We start from the raw sequence: 18,104 nt of genomic DNA on the forward strand, positions 1-18,104 counted from the left end.
CTGCAATGAACATTTTGGTACACGACTCGTTTTGAGTTATGGTTTTCTCAGGGTATATGCCCAGTAGTGGGATTGCTGGGTCATATGCTAGTTCTATTTGTAGTTTTCTAAGGAACCTCCATTCTGTTCTCCATCGTGGCTGGACCGATTCACATTCCCAGCAGTAGTGCAAGAGGGTTCCCTTTTCTCCACACCCTGTCCAGCATTTATTGTTTCTAGATTTTTGGATGATGGCCCTTCTGACTGGTGTGAGATGATATCTCATTGTAGTTTTGATTTGCATTTCTCTACTGATTAATGATGTTGAGCATTCTTTCATGTGTTTGTTGGCAGTCTGTATATCTTCTTTGGAGAAATGTCTGTTTCGGTCTTCTGCCCATTTTTGGATTGGGTCGTTTTGTTTTTTTTGTTATCGAGCTGCATGAGCTGCTTGTAAATTTTGGAGATTAATCCTTTGTCAGTTGCTCCATGTGAAAATGTTTTCTCCCATTCTGAGGGTTGTCTTTTGGTCTTGTTTATGGTTTCCTTTGCTGTGCAAAAGCTTTGAAGTTTCATTAGGTCCCATTTGTTTATTTTCGTTTTTATTTCCATTTCTCTAGGAGGTGGGTCAAAAAGGATGTTGCTGTGATTTATGTCACAGAGTGTTCTGCCTATGTTTTCCTCCAAGAGTTTGATAGTTTCTGGCCTTACCTTTAGGTCTTTAATCCATTTTGAGCTTATTTTTGTGTACGGTGTTAGGGAGTGATCTAATCTCATACTTTTACATGTACCTGTCCAGTTTCCCAGCACCGTTTATTGAAGAGGCTGTCCTTTCTCCACTGTACACTCCTGCCTCCTTTGTCAAAGGTAAGGTGACCATATGTGCGTGGGTTTATCTCTGGGCTTTCTATGCTGTTCCTTTGATCTATATTTCTGGTTTTGTGCCAGTACCATAGTGTCTTGATTACTGTAGCTTTGTAGTATAGTCTGAAGTCAGGGAGCCTGATTCCTCCAGCTCCGTTTTTCGTTCTCAAGATTGCTTTGGCTATTCGGGGTCTTTTGTGTTTCCATACAAATTGTGAAATTTTTTGTTCTAGTTCTGTGAAAAATGCCGGTGGTAGTTTGATAGGGATTGCATTGAATCTGTAGATTGCTTTGGGGAGTAGAGTCATTTTCACAATGTTGATTCTTCCAATCCAAGAACATGGTATGTCTCTCCATCTATTTGTATCATCTTTAATTTCTTTCACCGGTGTCTTATAATTTTCTGCGTACAGGTCTTTTGTCTCCTTAGGTAGGTTTATTCCTAGATATTTTATTCTTTTTGTTGCAGTGGTAAATGGGAGTGTTTTCTTGATTTCACTTTCAGATTTTTCATCATCAGTGTATAGGAATGCCAGAGATTTCTGTGCATTAATTTTGTATCCTGCTACTTTACCAAATTCATTGATTGGCTCTAGTAGGCTTCTGGGCGCATCTTTAGGATTCTCTATGTATAGTATCATGTCATGTGCAAACAGTGACAGCTTTACTTCTTCTCTTCCGATTTGTATTCCTTTTATTTCTTCTCTGATTGCTGTGGCTCAAACTTCCAAAACTAGGCTGAATAAGAGTGGTGAGAGTGGGCAACCTTTACTTGCTGCTGATCTTAGTGGAAATGGTTTCACTTTTTCACCATTGAGGACGATGTTGGCTGTGGTTTTGTCATATATGGCCTTTATCATGTTGAGGAAAGTTCCCTCTGTGCCTACCTTCGGCAGGGTTTTTATCCTAAATGGGTGTTGAATTTTGTCGAAAGCTTTCTCTGCATCTGTTGACGTGATCATATGGTTTTTCTCCTTCAGGTTGTTAATATGGTGTATCACATTGATTGATTTGCGTATGTTGAAGAATCCTTGCATTCCTGGAATAAACCCACTTGATCATGGTGTATGATCCTTTTAATGTGCTGTTGGATTCTGTTTGCTAGTAGTTTGTTGAGGATTTTTGCATCTGTGTTTATCAGTGATATTGGCCTGTAGTTTTCTTGCTTTGTGACATCTTTGTCTGGTTTTGGTATCAGGGTGATGGTGGCCTCGTAGAATGAGTTTGGGAGTGTTCCTCCCTCTGCTATATTTTGCAAGAGTTTGAGAAGGATAGGTGTTCACTCTTCCCTAAATGTTTGATAGAAGTCGCCTGTGAAGCCATCTGGTCCTGGGCTTTTGTTTGTTGGAAGATTTTTAATCACAGTTTCAATTTCAGTGCTTGTGATTGGGCTGTTCATATTTTCTATTTCTCCCTGATTCAGTCTTGGCAGGTTGTGCATTTCTAAGAATTGGTCCATTTCTTCCAGGTTGTCCATTTTATTGGCATAGAGTTGCTTGCAATCTCTCATGATCCTGTGTGTATTTCTGCAATATCAGTTGTTACTTCTCCTTTTCCCGTCTTTTTTTTTTTTTTTACCTCTTTATTGGAGTATGATTGCTTTATAATGGTGTGTTAGTTTCTGCTTTGTAACAAAGTGAATCAGTTATACATATACATATGTTCCCATATCTCTTCCCTCCTGCGTCTCCCTCCCTCCCACCCTCCCTATCCCAACCCTCTAGGCGGTCACAAAGCACCGAGCTGATGTCCCTGTGCTACGCGGCTGCTTCCCACCAGCTATCTGTGTTACGTTTGGTGGTGTATATATGTCCATGCCACTCTGTCACTTTGTCACAGCTTACACTTCCCCCTCCCCATATCCTCAAGTCCGTTCTCTAGTAGGTCTGTCTTTCTTCCTATCTTACCCCTAGGTTCTCTATGACATTTTTTTCCCCTTAAATTCCCTATATGTGTGTTAGCATATGGCATTTGTCTTTCTCTTTCTGACTTACTTCACTCTGTATGACAGACTCTAGGTCCATCCACCTCATTACAAGTAGCTCAATTTCGTTTCTTTTTATGGCTGAGTACTATTCCATTGTATATATGTGCCACATCTTCTTCATCCATTCATGCGATGATGGACACTTAGGTTGTTTCCATCTCTGGGCTGTTGTAAATGGAGCTGCAATGAACATTTTGGTACACGACTCGTTTTGAGTTATGGTTTTCTCAGGGTATATGCCCAGTAGTGGGATTGCTGGGTCATATGCTAGTTCTATTTGTAGTTTTCTAAGGAACCTCCATTCTGTTCTCCATCGTGGCTGGACCGATTCACATTCCCAGCAGTAGTGCAAGAGGGTTCCCTTTTCTCCACACCCTGTCCAGCATTTATTGTTTCTAGATTTTTGGATGATGGCCCTTCTGACTGGTGTGAGATGATATCTCATTGTAGTTTTGATTTGCATTTCTCTACTGATTAATGATGTTGAGCATTCTTTCATGTGTTTGTTGGCAGTCTGTATATCTTCTTTGGAGAAATGTCTGTTTCGGTCTTCTGCCCATTTTTGGATTGGGTCGTTTTGTTTTTTTTGTTATCGAGCTGCATGAGCTGCTTGTAAATTTTGGAGATTAATCCTTTGTCAGTTGCTCCATGTGAAAATGTTTTCTCCCATTCTGAGGGTTGTCTTTTGGTCTTGTTTATGGTTTCCTTTGCTGTGCAAAAGCTTTGAAGTTTCATTAGGTCCCATTTGTTTATTTTCGTTTTTATTTCCATTTCTCTAGGAGGTGGGTCAAAAAGGATGTTGCTGTGATTTATGTCACAGAGTGTTCTGCCTATGTTTTCCTCCAAGAGTTTGATAGTTTCTGGCCTTACCTTTAGGTCTTTAATCCATTTTGAGCTTATTTTTGTGTACGGTGTTAGGGAGTGATCTAATCTCATACTTTTACATGTACCTGTCCAGTTTCCCAGCACCGTTTATTGAAGAGGCTGTCCTTTCTCCACTGTACACTCCTGCCTCCTTTGTCAAAGGTAAGGTGACCATATGTGCGTGGGTTTATCTCTGGGCTTTCTATGCTGTTCCTTTGATCTATATTTCTGGTTTTGTGCCAGTACCATAGTGTCTTGATTACTGTAGCTTTGTAGTATAGTCTGAAGTCAGGGAGCCTGATTCCTCCAGCTCCGTTTTTCGTTCTCAAGATTGCTTTGGCTATTCGGGGTCTTTTGTGTTTCCATACAAATTGTGAAATTTTTTGTTCTAGTTCTGTGAAAAATGCCGGTGGTAGTTTGATAGGGATTGCATTGAATCTGTAGATTGCTTTGGGGAGTAGAGTCATTTTCACAATGTTGATTCTTCCAATCCAAGAACATGGTATGTCTCTCCATCTATTTGTATCATCTTTAATTTCTTTCACCGGTGTCTTATAATTTTCTGCGTACAGGTCTTTTGTCTCCTTAGGTAGGTTTATTCCTAGATATTTTATTCTTTTTGTTGCAGTGGTAAATGGGAGTGTTTTCTTGATTTCACTTTCAGATTTTTCATCATCAGTGTATAGGAATGCCAGAGATTTCTGTGCATTAATTTTGTATCCTGCTACTTTACCAAATTCATTGATTGGCTCTAGTAGGCTTCTGGGCGCATCTTTAGGATTCTCTATGTATAGTATATCATGTCATGTGCAAACAGTGACAGCTTTACTTCTTCTCTTCCGATTTGTATTCCTTTTATTTCTTCTCTGATTGCTGTGGCTCAAACTTCCAAAACTAGGTTGAATAAGAGTGGTGAGAGTGGGCAACCTTTACTTGCTGCTGATCTTAGTGGAAATGGTTTCACTTTTTCACCATTGAGGACGATGTTGGCTGTGGTTTTGTCATATATGGCCTTTATCATGTTGAGGAAAGTTCCCTCTGTGCCTACCTTCGGCAGGGTTTTTATCCTAAATGGGTGTTGAATTTTGTCGAAAGCTTTCTCTGCATCTGTTGACGTGATCATATGGTTTTTCTCCTTCAGGTTGTTAATATGGTGTATCACATTGATTGATTTGCGTATGTTGAAGAGTCCTTGCATTCCTGGAATAAACCCACTTGATCATGGTGTATGATCCTTTTAATGTGCTGTTGGATTCTGTTTGCTAGTAGTTTGTTGAGGATTTTTGCATCTGTGTTTATCAGTGATATTGGCCTGTAGTTTTCTTGCTTTGTGACATCTTTGTCTGGTTTTGGTATCAGGGTGATGGTGGCCTCGTAGAATGAGTTTGGGAGTGTTCCTCCCTCTGCTATATTTTGCAAGAGTTTGAGAAGGATAGGTGTTCACTCTTCCCTAAATGTTTGATAGAAGTCGCCTGTGAAGCCATCTGGTCCTGGGCTTTTGTTTGTTGGAAGATTTTTAATCACAGTTTCAATTTCAGTGCTTGTGATTGGGCTGTTCATATTTTCTATTTCTCCCTGATTCAGTCTTGGCAGGTTGTGCATTTCTAAGAATTGGTCCATTTCTTCCAGGTTGTCCATTTTATTGGCATAGAGTTGCTTGCAATCTCTCATGATCCTGTGTGTATTTCTGCAATATCAGTTGTTACTTCTCCTTTTCCCGTCTTTTTTTTTTTTTTTACCTCTTTATTGGAGTATGATTGCTTTATAATGGTGTGTTAGTTTCTGCTTTGTAACAAAGTGAATCAGTTATACATATACATATGTTCCCATATCTCTTCCCTCCTGCGTCTCCCTCCCTCCCACCCTCCCTATCCCAACCCTCTAGGCGGTCACAAAGCACCGAGCTGATGTCCCTGTGCTACGCGGCTGCTTCCCACCAGCTATCTGTGTTACGTTTGGTGGTGTATATATGTCCATGCCACTCTGTCACTTTGTCACAGCTTACACTTCCCCCTCCCCATATCCTCAAGTCCGTTCTCTAGTAGGTCTGTCTTTCTTCCTATCTTACCCCTAGGTTCTCTATGACATTTTTTTCCCCTTAAATTCCCTATATGTGTGTTAGCATATGGCATTTGTCTTTCTCTTTCTGACTTACTTCACTCTGTATGACAGACTCTAGGTCCATCCACCTCATTACAAGTAGCTCAATTTCGTTTCTTTTTATGGCTGAGTACTATTCCATTGTATATATGTGCCACATCTTCTTCATCCATTCATGCGATGATGGACACTTAGGTTGTTTCCATCTCTGGGCTGTTGTAAATGGAGCTGCAATGAACATTTTGGTACACGACTCGTTTTGAGTTATGGTTTTCTCAGGGTATATGCCCAGTAGTGGGATTGCTGGGTCATATGCTAGTTCTATTTGTAGTTTTCTAAGGAACCTCCATTCTGTTCTCCATCGTGGCTGGACCGATTCACATTCCCAGCAGTAGTGCAAGAGGGTTCCCTTTTCTCCACACCCTGTCCAGCATTTATTGTTTCTAGATTTTTGGATGATGGCCCTTCTGACTGGTGTGAGATGATATCTCATTGTAGTTTTGATTTGCATTTCTCTACTGATTAATGATGTTGAGCATTCTTTCATGTGTTTGTTGGCAGTCTGTATATCTTCTTTGGAGAAATGTCTGTTTCGGTCTTCTGCCCATTTTTGGATTGGGTCGTTTTGTTTTTTTTGTTATCGAGCTGCATGAGCTGCTTGTAAATTTTGGAGATTAATCCTTTGTCAGTTGCTCCATGTGAAAATGTTTTCTCCCATTCTGAGGGTTGTCTTTTGGTCTTGTTTATGGTTTCCTTTGCTGTGCAAAAGCTTTGAAGTTTCATTAGGTCCCATTTGTTTATTTTCGTTTTTATTTCCATTTCTCTAGGAGGTGGGTCAAAAAGGATGTTGCTGTGATTTATGTCACAGAGTGTTCTGCCTATGTTTTCCTCCAAGAGTTTGATAGTTTCTGGCCTTACCTTTAGGTCTTTAATCCATTTTGAGCTTATTTTTGTGTACGGTGTTAGGGAGTGATCTAATCTCATACTTTTACATGTACCTGTCCAGTTTCCCAGCACCGTTTATTGAAGAGGCTGTCCTTTCTCCACTGTACACTCCTGCCTCCTTTGTCAAAGGTAAGGTGACCATATGTGCGTGGGTTTATCTCTGGGCTTTCTATGCTGTTCCTTTGATCTATATTTCTGGTTTTGTGCCAGTACCATAGTGTCTTGATTACTGTAGCTTTGTAGTATAGTCTGAAGTCAGGGAGCCTGATTCCTCCAGCTCCGTTTTTCGTTCTCAAGATTGCTTTGGCTATTCGGGGTCTTTTGTGTTTCCATACAAATTGTGAAATTTTTTGTTCTAGTTCTGTGAAAAATGCCGGTGGTAGTTTGATAGGGATTGCATTGAATCTGTAGATTGCTTTGGGGAGTAGAGTCATTTTCACAATGTTGATTCTTCCAATCCAAGAACATGGTATGTCTCTCCATCTATTTGTATCATCTTTAATTTCTTTCACCGGTGTCTTATAATTTTCTGCGTACAGGTCTTTTGTCTCCTTAGGTAGGTTTATTCCTAGATATTTTATTCTTTTTGTTGCAGTGGTAAATGGGAGTGTTTTCTTGATTTCACTTTCAGATTTTTCATCATCAGTGTATAGGAATGCCAGAGATTTCTGTGCATTAATTTTGTATCCTGCTACTTTACCAAATTCATTGATTGGCTCTAGTAGGCTTCTGGGCGCATCTTTAGGATTCTCTATGTATAGTATCATGTCATGTGCAAACAGTGACAGCTTTACTTCTTCTCTTCCGATTTGTATTCCTTTTATTTCTTCTCTGATTGCTGTGGCTCAAACTTCCAAAACTAGGCTGAATAAGAGTGGTGAGAGTGGGCAACCTTTACTTGCTGCTGATCTTAGTGGAAATGGTTTCACTTTTTCACCATTGAGGACGATGTTGGCTGTGGTTTTGTCATATATGGCCTTTATCATGTTGAGGAAAGTTCCCTCTGTGCCTACCTTCGGCAGGGTTTTTATCCTAAATGGGTGTTGAATTTTGTCGAAAGCTTTCTCTGCATCTGTTGACGTGATCATATGGTTTTTCTCCTTCAGGTTGTTAACATGGTGTATCACATTGATTGATTTGCGTATGTTGAAGAGTCCTTGCATTCCTGGAATAAACCCCACTTGATCATGGTGTATGATCTTTTTAATATCCTGTTGGATTCTGTTTGCTAGTATTGTGTTTAGGATTTTTTTTTTCTTTGTTTCGGTTCGCACCCGTCTCAGTGTTGTGGCCTCTCCCGTTGCGGAGCACAGGCTCCGGACGTCCAGGCGTAGCGGCCAAGGGTCACGGGCCCAGCCGCTTTACGGTATTTGAGATATTCCCGGGCCAGGACATGAACCCGTGTCCCCTGCATCGGCAGGCGGACTCTCAACCACTGCGCCACCAGGGAAGCCCTGTTGAGGATTTTTGCATCTATTTTTATCAGTGATATTCACCTGTAGTTTTCTTTCTTTGTGACATCCTTGTCTGGTTTTGGTATCAGGGTGATGGTGGCCTCATAGAATGAGTTTGGTAGTGTTCCTCCCTCTGCTATATTTTGCAAGAGTTTGCGAAGGATAGGTGTTAGCTCTTTTCTAAATGTTTGATAGAATTCGCCTGTGAAGTCATTGGTTCTGGGCTTTTTTTTTTGGAAGATTTTTAATCACAGTTTCAATTTCAGTGCTTGTGATTGGGCTGTTCATATTTTCTATTTCTTTCTGATTCAGTCTTGGCAGGTTTTGCATTTCTAAGGATTTGTCCATTTATTCCAGGTTTTCCATTTTATTGGCATAGAGTTGCTTGTAGTAATCTGTCATGATCTTTTGTGTTTCTGCAGTGTCAGTTGGTAGTTCTTTTTCATTTGTAATTCTGTGGATTTTACTCCTCTCTCTTTTTTTCTTGGTGTGTCTGGCTAATGGTTTTTCCATTTTGTATATCTTCCCAAAGAAGCAGCTTTTAGTTTTATTGATCTGTGCTATTGTTTCATTTCTTTTTCATTTATTTTTGATCTGATATTTATGATTTCTTTCCTTCTGCTAACTTTCGTTTTTTTTTTTGTTCTTTTTTCTCTAATTGCTTTAGGTGCAAGTTTATGTTGTTTATTCCAGATGTTTCCTGTTTCTTAAGGTATGAGTGTAATGCTGTAAACTTCCCTTTTACAACTGCTTTTGCTGCATCCCATAGGTTTTGGGTCATCATGTTTTCATTGTCCTTTTTTTCTAGGTATTTTTGATTTCCTCTTCGATTTCTTCAGTGATCTCTTGGTTATTAAGTAGTGTATCGTTTAGCCTGCATGTGTTTTTTTATTTTTGTTTTTTTTTCCTGGCACGTGGACCTCTCACTGTTGGGGCCTCTCCCGTTGCAGAGCACAGGCTCTGGACCCGCAGGGTCAGTGGCCATGGCTCACGGGCACAGCTGCTCCGCGGCATGTGGGATCTTCCCAGACCGGTGCACAAACCCGTGTCTCCTTCATCGGCAGGCAGACTGTCAACCACTGCGCCCCCGGGGAAGCCCGTTTGTATTTTTTACAGATCTTTTCCTGTGTTTGATATCTAGTCTTATAGCGTTGTGGTTGGAAAAGATACTTGATACGATTTCTATTGTCTTAAATTTACAAAGGCTTGATTTGTGAATCAAGATATGATCTATCCTGGAGAATGTTCCATGAGCACTTGAGCAAAATGTGTATTCTGTTGTTTTTGGATGGAATGTCCTATAAATGTCAATTAAGTCCATCTTGTTTAATGTATCATTTAAAGTTTGTGTTTCCTTATTTATTTTCATTTTGGATGATCTGTTCTTTGGTGAAAATGGAGTTTTTAAGTCCCCTACTATGATTGTGTTACTGTCAATTTCCCCTTTTATGGCTGTTAGTATTTGCCTTATGTATTGAGGTGCTCCTGTGTTGGGTGCATAAATATTTACAATTGTTATATCTTCTTCTTGGATTGATCCCTTGATCATTATGTAGTGTTCTTCTTTGTTTCTTGTAATATTCTTTATTTTAAAGTGTATTTTGTGTGATATGAGAATTCCTACTCCAGCTTTCTTTTGATTTCCATTTGCATGGAATATCTTTTTCCATCCCCTCACTTTCAGTCTGTATGTGTTCCTAGGTCTGAAGTGGGTCTCTTGTAGACAGCATATATATGGGTCTTGTTTTTGTATCCATTCAGCCAGTCTGTGTCTTTTGGTGGGAGCATTTAATCCATTTACATTTAAGGTAATTATCGATATGTACGTTCCTATTCCCATTTTCTTAATTGTTTTGGGTTTGTTATTGTAGGTCTTTTCCTTCTCTTGTGTTTCTTGCCTAGAGAAGTTCCTTTAGCATTTGTTGTAAAGCTGGTTTGGTGGTGCTGAACTCTCTCAGCTTTTGCTTGTCTGTAAAGGTTTTAATTTCTCCATCAAATCTGAATGAGATCCTTGCTGGGTAGAGTAATCTTGGTTGTAGGTTTTTCTCCTTCATCACTTTAAATATGTCCTGCCAGTCCCTTCTGGCTTGCAGAGTTTCTGCTGAAAGATCAGCTGTTAATCTTATGGGGATTCCCTTGTGTGTTACTTGTTGTTTTTCCGTTGGTGCTTTTAATATGTTTATTTTGTATTTAATTTTTGATAGTTTGATTAATATATATCTTGGTGTGTTTCTCCTTGGATTAATGCTGTATGGGACTCTCTGTGCTTCCTGGACTTGATTAACTATTTTCTCTCCCATATTAGGGAAACTTTCAACTATAATCTCTTCAAGTATTTTCTCAGTCCCTTTCTTTTTCTCTTCTTCTTCAGGGACCCCTATAATTCGAATGTTGGTGCGTTTAATGTTGTCCCAGAGGTCTCTGAGACTGTCCTCAGTTCTTTTCCTTCTTTTTTGTTTATTCTGCTCTGCAGTAGTTATTTCCTCTATTTTATCTTCCAGGTCACTTATCCGTTCTCCTGCCTCAGTTATTCTGCTATTGATCCGTTCTAGAGTATTTTTAATTTCATTTATTGTGTTGTTCATCATTGCTTGTTTCATCTTTAGTTATTGTAGGTCCTTGTTAAATGTTTCTTGCATTTTGTCTATTCTATTTCCAAGATTTTGGATAATCCTTACTATCATTCTGAATTCTTTTTTAGGTAGACTGCTTATTTCCTCTTCATTTATTAAGTCTTGTGGGTTTTTATCTTGCTCCTTCATCTGCTGTGTGTTTTTCTGTCTTCTCATTTTGCTTATCTTACTGTGTTTCGGGTCTCCTTTTTGCAGGCTGCAGGTTCGTAGTTCCTGTTGTTTTTGGTGTCTGTCCCCAGTGGCTAAGGTTGGTTCAGTGGGTTGTGTAGGCTTCCTGGTGGAGGGGACTAGTGCCTGTGTTCTGCTGGATGAGGCTGGATCTTGTCTTTGTGGTGGGCAGGTCCACGTCTGTTGGTGTGTTTTGGGGTGTCTGTGGCCTTATTATGATTTTAGGCAGCCTCTCTGCTAATGGATGGGGCTGTGTTCCTGTCTTGCTAGTTGTTTGGCATAGGGTGTCCTGCACTGTAGCTTGCTGGTCGTTGAGTGAAGCTGGGTCTTGGTGTTGAGATGGAGTTCTCTGGGAGATTTTCGCCGTTTGGTATTACGTGGAGCTGGGAGGTCTCTTGTGGACCCGTGTCCTGAAGTTAGCTCTCTCACCTCAGTGGCACAGCACTGACTCCTGGTTGGAGCACCAAGAGCCTTTCATCCACACGGCTCAGAATAAAAGGGAAATAAAATAGAAAAAAAGAGGATAAAATACAATAAAGTAGAGTAAAATAAAATAAAGTTATTAAAATAAAAAATAATTATTAAGAAAAATGTTTTTAAAAGTTAAAAAAATAAATGGGCAGACAGATCCCTGGGACAAATGGTGAAAGTAAAGCTATACAGAGAAAATCTCACACAGAAACATACATATACACACTCACAAAAATAGAAAAAGGGGAAAAATAATCTATCTTGCCCCCAAAGTCCATCTCCTCAATTTGGGATGATTCGTTGTCTATTCAGGTATTCCACACATGCAGGTACATCAGGTTGATTGTGGAGCTTTACTCCGCTGCTCCTGAGGCTGCTGGGAGAAATTTCCCTTTCTTTTCTTTGTTCGCATACCTCCCGGGGTTCAGCTTTGGATTTGTCCCCGCCTGTGCGTGTAGGTCGCCTGAGGGCGTCTATTCTTCGCTCAGACAGTACGAGGTTAAAGGAGCAGCTGACTCGGGGACTCTGGCTCACTCAGGCCGGGGGCGGGGGGGTGGGGGGGAGGGAGGGGCACGGAGTGCGGGGCGGGCCTGCGGCGGCAGAGACCAGCGTGACGTTGCACCAGCCTGAGGCCCGCCGTGCGTTCTCCTGGGGAAGTTGTCCCTGGATTCCGGGACCCTGGCAGTGGCGGGCTGCACAGGCTCCCCAGAACGGGGTTGTGGAGAGTGACCTGTGCTCGCACACAGGCTTCTTGGTGGCGGCAGCAGCAGTCTTAGCGTCTCATGCCCGTCTCTGGGGTCCGCGCTTTTAGCCGCGGCTCGCGCCCGTCTCTAGAGCTCTTTTAAGCGGCGCCCGTAATCTCTCCTTGCGCACCAGAAAACAGAGGGAAGAAAAAGTCTCTTGCCTCTTCGGCAGCTCCAGACTCCTTCCCGGAGTCCTCCCCGGCTAGCCGTGGCACACTAACCCTTTGAGGGTGTGTTCACGCCGCCAACCCCAGTCCTCTCCCTGCGCTCCAATCGAAGCCCGAGCCTCAGCTCCCAGCCCCCGCCCACCCCGGCGGGTGAGCAGACAAGACTTTCGGGTTGGTGAGTGCAGGTCGGCACCAATCCTCTGTGCGGGAATCTCTCCGCTTTGCCCTCCGCACCCCTGTTGCTGTGCTTTCCTCCGTGGCTTCGAAGCTTCCCCGCTCCGCCACCCGCAGTCTCCGCCCGTGAAGGGGCTTCCTAGTGTGTGGAAACCTTTCCTCCTTCACAGCTCCCTCCCACTGGTGCAGGTCCCGTCCCTATTCTTTTGTCTGTTTTTTCTGTTTTCTTTCGCCCTACCCAGGTACGTGGGGAGTTTCTTGCCTTTTGGGAGGTCTGAGGTCTTCTGCCAGCGTTTCGTGGGTGTTCTATAGGAGCAGGTCCACATGTAGATGTATTCCTGATGTATCTGTGGGGATGAAGGTGATGCCTGCGTCTTACTCTTACGCCATCTTCTCCGGACTCGTCAGGCAGATTCTTTTTTTTTTTTTTTTTTTTTGTTGTCCGCGGGCCTCTCACTGTTGTGGCCTCTCCTGTTGCGGAGCACAGGCTGCGGACGTGCAGGCTCAGCGGCTATGGCTCACGGGCCCAGCCGCTCCGCGGCATGTGGGATCTTCCTGGACCGGGGCATGAACCCGTGTCCCCTGCATCAGCAGGCGGACTCTCAACTGCTGTGCCACCAGGGAACCCGGCATGCAGATTCTTAACCACTGTACCACCAGGGACGTCTCAAAATGTTTTTTTTTAATAGCTGGTTTTTGTTTTTAATTCCAGCCCAGCATCCAGTGAATATTCTGTGCTTTTATGTTATGTGTTAGGTCCCTGTGGTCTCTTTTCATCTAGAGCAGTCCCTGGTTCCTTCTTGCAGTTTCTGTTTTCTTCCATAATATTAACTTTGTAAAGAGTCCAGGCTATTTGTTTTATAGGATGTTTTATATTCTGAATTTGATAGTTTCTTCATGGTGTTATTTAACTTCTTTCTCTATCCCTGTATTTCTGAAAGTTAGGTCTAGAGCAGTAATCCTCAAAGTGTCATCCCCAAAGCAGCAGCATCAGCATCATTTGGGGACTTGTGGGGAAAAAATGCAAATTCTTGGGCCGCATTACAAATCTACTGAATTTAACTGTGAATAAAACTCGGGAGGCAGGGTCTAGCCACCTGTGTTTTAACAGGACCTCCAGGTGATGCTGGTAAAAAACCTAAAGTTTGAGACCAATGGTTAAATATTTTTGGCAGGAATACATCATATTTAACTGTGTAAAGTTCAAATTACATCACATCAGAAGAGATAAATGTCAGGATGTCTCATTTGGCTAACCTGGTAACCACCATCTCTTTCCATTGTAAAGGTATACTTTCCCTTTGTAATTAATAAGAAATGTGTGACAGATACAGGTTTTTAAATGGGAAAGACTTTTAAGAGCTTATAAAATAACACATGTTCATTGGGAAAAACATTCCACATTCCACCTACAGAACTATTTTCATAGTGACACTCTGCAGAGATCCCTTCCATTACTGTGAATTTTCCCATAGGTTTTTTCTTTTATAGATATAACCTTACTGATTTTTCCTTTTAAACAAAAATGGAAGTATACTATGCTTTTTCTTGCAGCTTACTTTTTAATTTAGTAGTACATCTTAGACTTGTAGAGCTACGGTGTGCTTTTTAATGGCAGTGTACTGTTTCTATGCAAGGAGATATACATGTACTTTTTTTTTTAACATCTTTATTTTAGTATAATTGCTTTACAATGGTGTGTTAGTTTCTGCTTTATAACAAAGTGAATCAGCTATACATATACATGTATCCCCATATCTCCTCCCTGTTGCGTCTCCCTCCCACCCTGCCTATCCCACCCCTCTCGGTGATCACAAAGCACTGAGCTGATCTCCCTGTGCTGTGCGGCTGCTTCCCACTAGCTATCTCTTTTACATTTGGTAGTGTATATATGTCCATGCCACTCTCTTACTTCGTCCTAGCTTACCTTCCCCCTCCCCATGTCCTCAAGGCCCTTCCTCTACGTCTGCATCTTTATTCCTGTCCTGCCCCTAGGTTCTTCAGAACCATTTTTTTTCTTTAGATTCCATATATATGTGTTAGCATACAGTATTTGTTTTTCTCTTTCTGGCTTACTTCATTCTGTATGACAGATTCTAGGTCCATCCACCTCACTACAAATAACTCAATATCGTTTCTTTTTATGGCTGAGTAATATTCCATTGTATATATGTGCCACATCTTCTTTATCCATTCATCTGTTGATGGACAGTTAGGTTGCTTCCATGTCCTGGCTATTGTAAATAGAGCTGCAGTGAACATTTTGGTACATGACTCTTTTTGAATTATGGTTCTCTCAGGGTATATGCCCAGTAGTGGGATTGCTGGGTCGTATCGTAGTTCTATTTGTAGTTTTTTAAGGAACCTCCATACTGTTCTCCATAGTGGCTGTATCAGTTTACATTCCCACCAGCAGTGCAGGAGGGTTCCCTTCTCTCCACACCCTCTCCAGCATTGATTGTTCGTAGATGTTTTGATGATGGCCATCCTGACTGGTGTGAGGTGACACCTCATTGTCGTTTTGATTTGCATTTCTCTAATGATTAGTATACACATATTTTTGCTTCCTGCTTTTCTCACTGAATTTTATATCATGAGCACTTTCCCATGTCCTTGGCTTCATAGTATTCCAGCATATTAATGCAACATAATGTATTTAAACACTCCCTTTGTTAGACACTGAAGTTGCCTATAGTTTTTCATTCAAATGCTGTGAACATTTATGTGCATAAACTTTTGATTGCATCTGAGGTTATTTGCTCAGAATTAGGATAATTGGGTCCAAAGTTTAGAGTATGTTTAAGGCTCTTGATAAATTTTGGCAAGCTACTTAATTGAAATGTTGTACCAATTTATATCCTACCAGCCATGTCTGAGCCTCCAACTTCTGCCATCATTTAATGTTAGCATTTTTTTTAAAGTTTTTCCCAATTGATTAAGGACATTTGACTGTTTAATTTCTACTTCCTCGTTTACTGGCGAAATTTTTAAGGTTTGTTATTTGCATTTCATAGCCCATTTTAAAAATCTTTGAGCCATGATAGATCAGTTACGATAGTTTTGTAAATAAAACGTCACTTCAGCTAGCTCAGGTCCAGAGAGGAACGCATTAGGTGAGTGCTGGGATGTCTCAAGGACCTCTCTTTGGTTCAAAGAAGGTGACAGATTGGGATGTAGAATCTTAGTCCTAATTCCAGATCTCAGGGGAAGGACTCTGGTCCAGCATGAGTCAGGCGCGCATGCCCGGACCTGTCAGCCATGCCCCAGGAACACATTCGCGTGTCCACTTGGGTGCTCTCGGCCGAGCCATTCGTCCGTGCAGGGGGGCAGGAGGTGGCGGAAAAGGCCAGTCCTAGTAAACAGGCAAAGAGCAGTTGACAGAAAAACGTGAGGAACCAAGCAGGAGGTGCTCGCCGCATCTGCAGACCTGTTGCTGCCTTTTTATTATGGACATCTGAGTGTGGAGCATCAGCTGTGTCCCCGACAGGAGAGGAAGCTGCCGCTGGGCCCTCCATGGCTGGCTCCCGCTCACAACGGTTCCCTTCTTTGCTTTGGCCCTTGTCAGGCAGTGGGAGTGTGGCCCCATTGGGTGTTAGAGCCCTACAGGAAGTGTCCAGCTGGGGGGGCACAGGGGCACATGATTGGAAGGTGACAGTCATTTACTCCCTGAAACAGTCCCTCTTTTTTGTTTTTTTGCTTGTTTTGGCCATGCGGCTTGTGGTGCCCGACCAGGGATTGAACCCGCACCCTTGGCGGTGAAAGTGAGGAGTCCGAACCATTGGACCGCCAAGTCCCTTGAAGCAATCCCTTTGAACTCTGTCCACAACCTTCTTCACATGTGCTTTGACTACTTTCAGTGAAGGACCAAGAGGATTTGTTCACTGGGAAAGCTGGATGAAAGCCCTGAGTATTCAGCTTCTTTCATTTCCTCTTGGGCAGCCACTGACATTTAAAAAGGGGAAGGGGGATTAAAAAAACAATTTTTTAATAAGGGGAGTCGGGGTAGCTCCATACTCCTTGACATAGTTTTTCCTTGCAGTAATAGTCTTGGCAATAATGTTCTAAGACCCATACAGATTCTTTTTTACCTACCAGGACTGTGTTGGCTCAAGTTGTATATTTACTGTGTATGTATAGTCTCTTAAACCCCTCAGGACTTTTAAATGAGAAAAAGAAGCTTTGGCCTACACAAAAACATGCTCAGGAATTCTGAAAAATCAGAGTTCCATGAATGCCACGGGAAAAGACTCGGCTGAGAGTCTTGCTTTGGTACTCCTGAGCCCGCCTCAGGAGTTAAGATGCCAGGTCCCATCCTTAAATCATCTCAGTCACTCGCCCTTCGCCCATTGAATCCTAGATGCGGGTTCTGGACAAGCTGATGGTTGAGCGACTCTCAGCAGAGAGGACGGAGTGCCTGAACCGCCTGCAGCAACACTCGGACTCAGAGAAGCACGAGGGAGAGAAACGGCAGGTGAAAACCAGGATCTGTCCGTGCTGACCTTGCACTTGCCACTCTTTCCCCCCCGAGTCAAGGGACTCGGACCCATCATTGAAAACTCTCAGGCCGAGATCCCCTAAAAGCGTTGGTGTCAAAGCGCGTGTCATTTTTATAACCTGAAATGAAGTCAGTAGGAAGGAGCCTGGAGTGTGGTTCCTGTTTGCGCTGAATGTGCTGGCCGCAGGTGGAGGCGGGGCAGTTTGTAGAACGTGCTGGAAAGCCGAGCTCCGCCCTGGATCACTGCTATGTATCGCGCCCCTGCTGGGCCTGCACAAGATTGGGTTCCTGCCCTCGGGCAGTTTGCGGTCCACCCCAGACAGCAGACGTGAAATGAGTACTTGCGAGCATGTGAGTGAGTTCATGCGCCTAGCAGCCAGACGTGCTTGGCGTGGAAGCCGTGGGAAGCTTTGGCTGTTGGCGTCTAAGGAGTCTCTAAGTAGCTTAATGAAGATCATAGTTAGCTATCGGCTTGGGCGCTGGGTGAATCCTGGGCTTCAGAGGGCCAACAGAGAAGGCCATGTGGCCTGTGGGAGGCGGGTAATCCAAAACTTTGGGGCTTGTCCAGAAAAGAGCCTATCACAGTCGAAAAGTCCACATTCTTGAGGTTTTAATTCATTAAGCCATGTATCAAAGTCTCCTGACGATTTGTGTACTAACTTGTGGGGTTTTTTTAGATGTCCTTGGTGGATGAATTAAAAACTTGGTGCATGTTAAAGATTCAGAATCTGGAGCTGAAGCTTTCTGGAGATTCTAGGGCCTCCAGGACCAAATCCACACCATCCACTTGCGAGTCCTCCACAGGTAACCGACACCAACATGCAGAGAGAGCCCTTTCATCCAAAGGTGATGAAACCCCCCGGTTGTGTCCTCTTCTGTGTCTGAAGGCAGTCTGTGTGACAGGGCTGCGGGCAACACTGGATTGTAATGTGAACTCTGTAGGGGCAAGGACCATGCTTTGCCCACTACTGCATTCATAGTTCCTATACAGTAATAAAGCACTCCTATTTAAGTGTTCAGGAATATTTGAATGAAGGAATAAAAGAATTGTTGATCCGTG

At 42.5% G+C, this 18,104-nt stretch overlaps 1 protein-coding gene across 2 annotated transcripts in view; it reads left to right on the forward strand.

The window, feature by feature from the left end:
* Positions 1 to 18,104, forward strand: part of ANKRD6 (ankyrin repeat domain 6) — a 327,878-nt gene that overhangs the window by 290,300 nt on the left and 19,474 nt on the right. For both annotated transcript variants that reach the window (XR_016395155.1, XM_089921869.1), the window contains exons 13-14: positions 16,907 to 17,020; positions 17,722 to 17,848. Coding sequence is in view for 1 of the 2 variants with exons in the window: in XM_089921869.1 (XP_089777995.1) it covers positions 16,907 to 17,020; positions 17,722 to 17,848 (241 nt within the window). In the remaining variant the exon portion in view is untranslated. The remainder of the gene's footprint in view (positions 1 to 16,906; positions 17,021 to 17,721; positions 17,849 to 18,104) is intronic.

This window comes from Delphinapterus leucas, chromosome 12 (assembly GCF_059928025.1).
Source record: "Delphinapterus leucas isolate spDelLeu-1000000601 "Yukka" chromosome 12, BTC_Dleu_Yukka2, whole genome shotgun sequence".
Classification (NCBI taxonomy): Eukaryota; Metazoa; Chordata; class Mammalia; order Artiodactyla; family Monodontidae; genus Delphinapterus; species Delphinapterus leucas.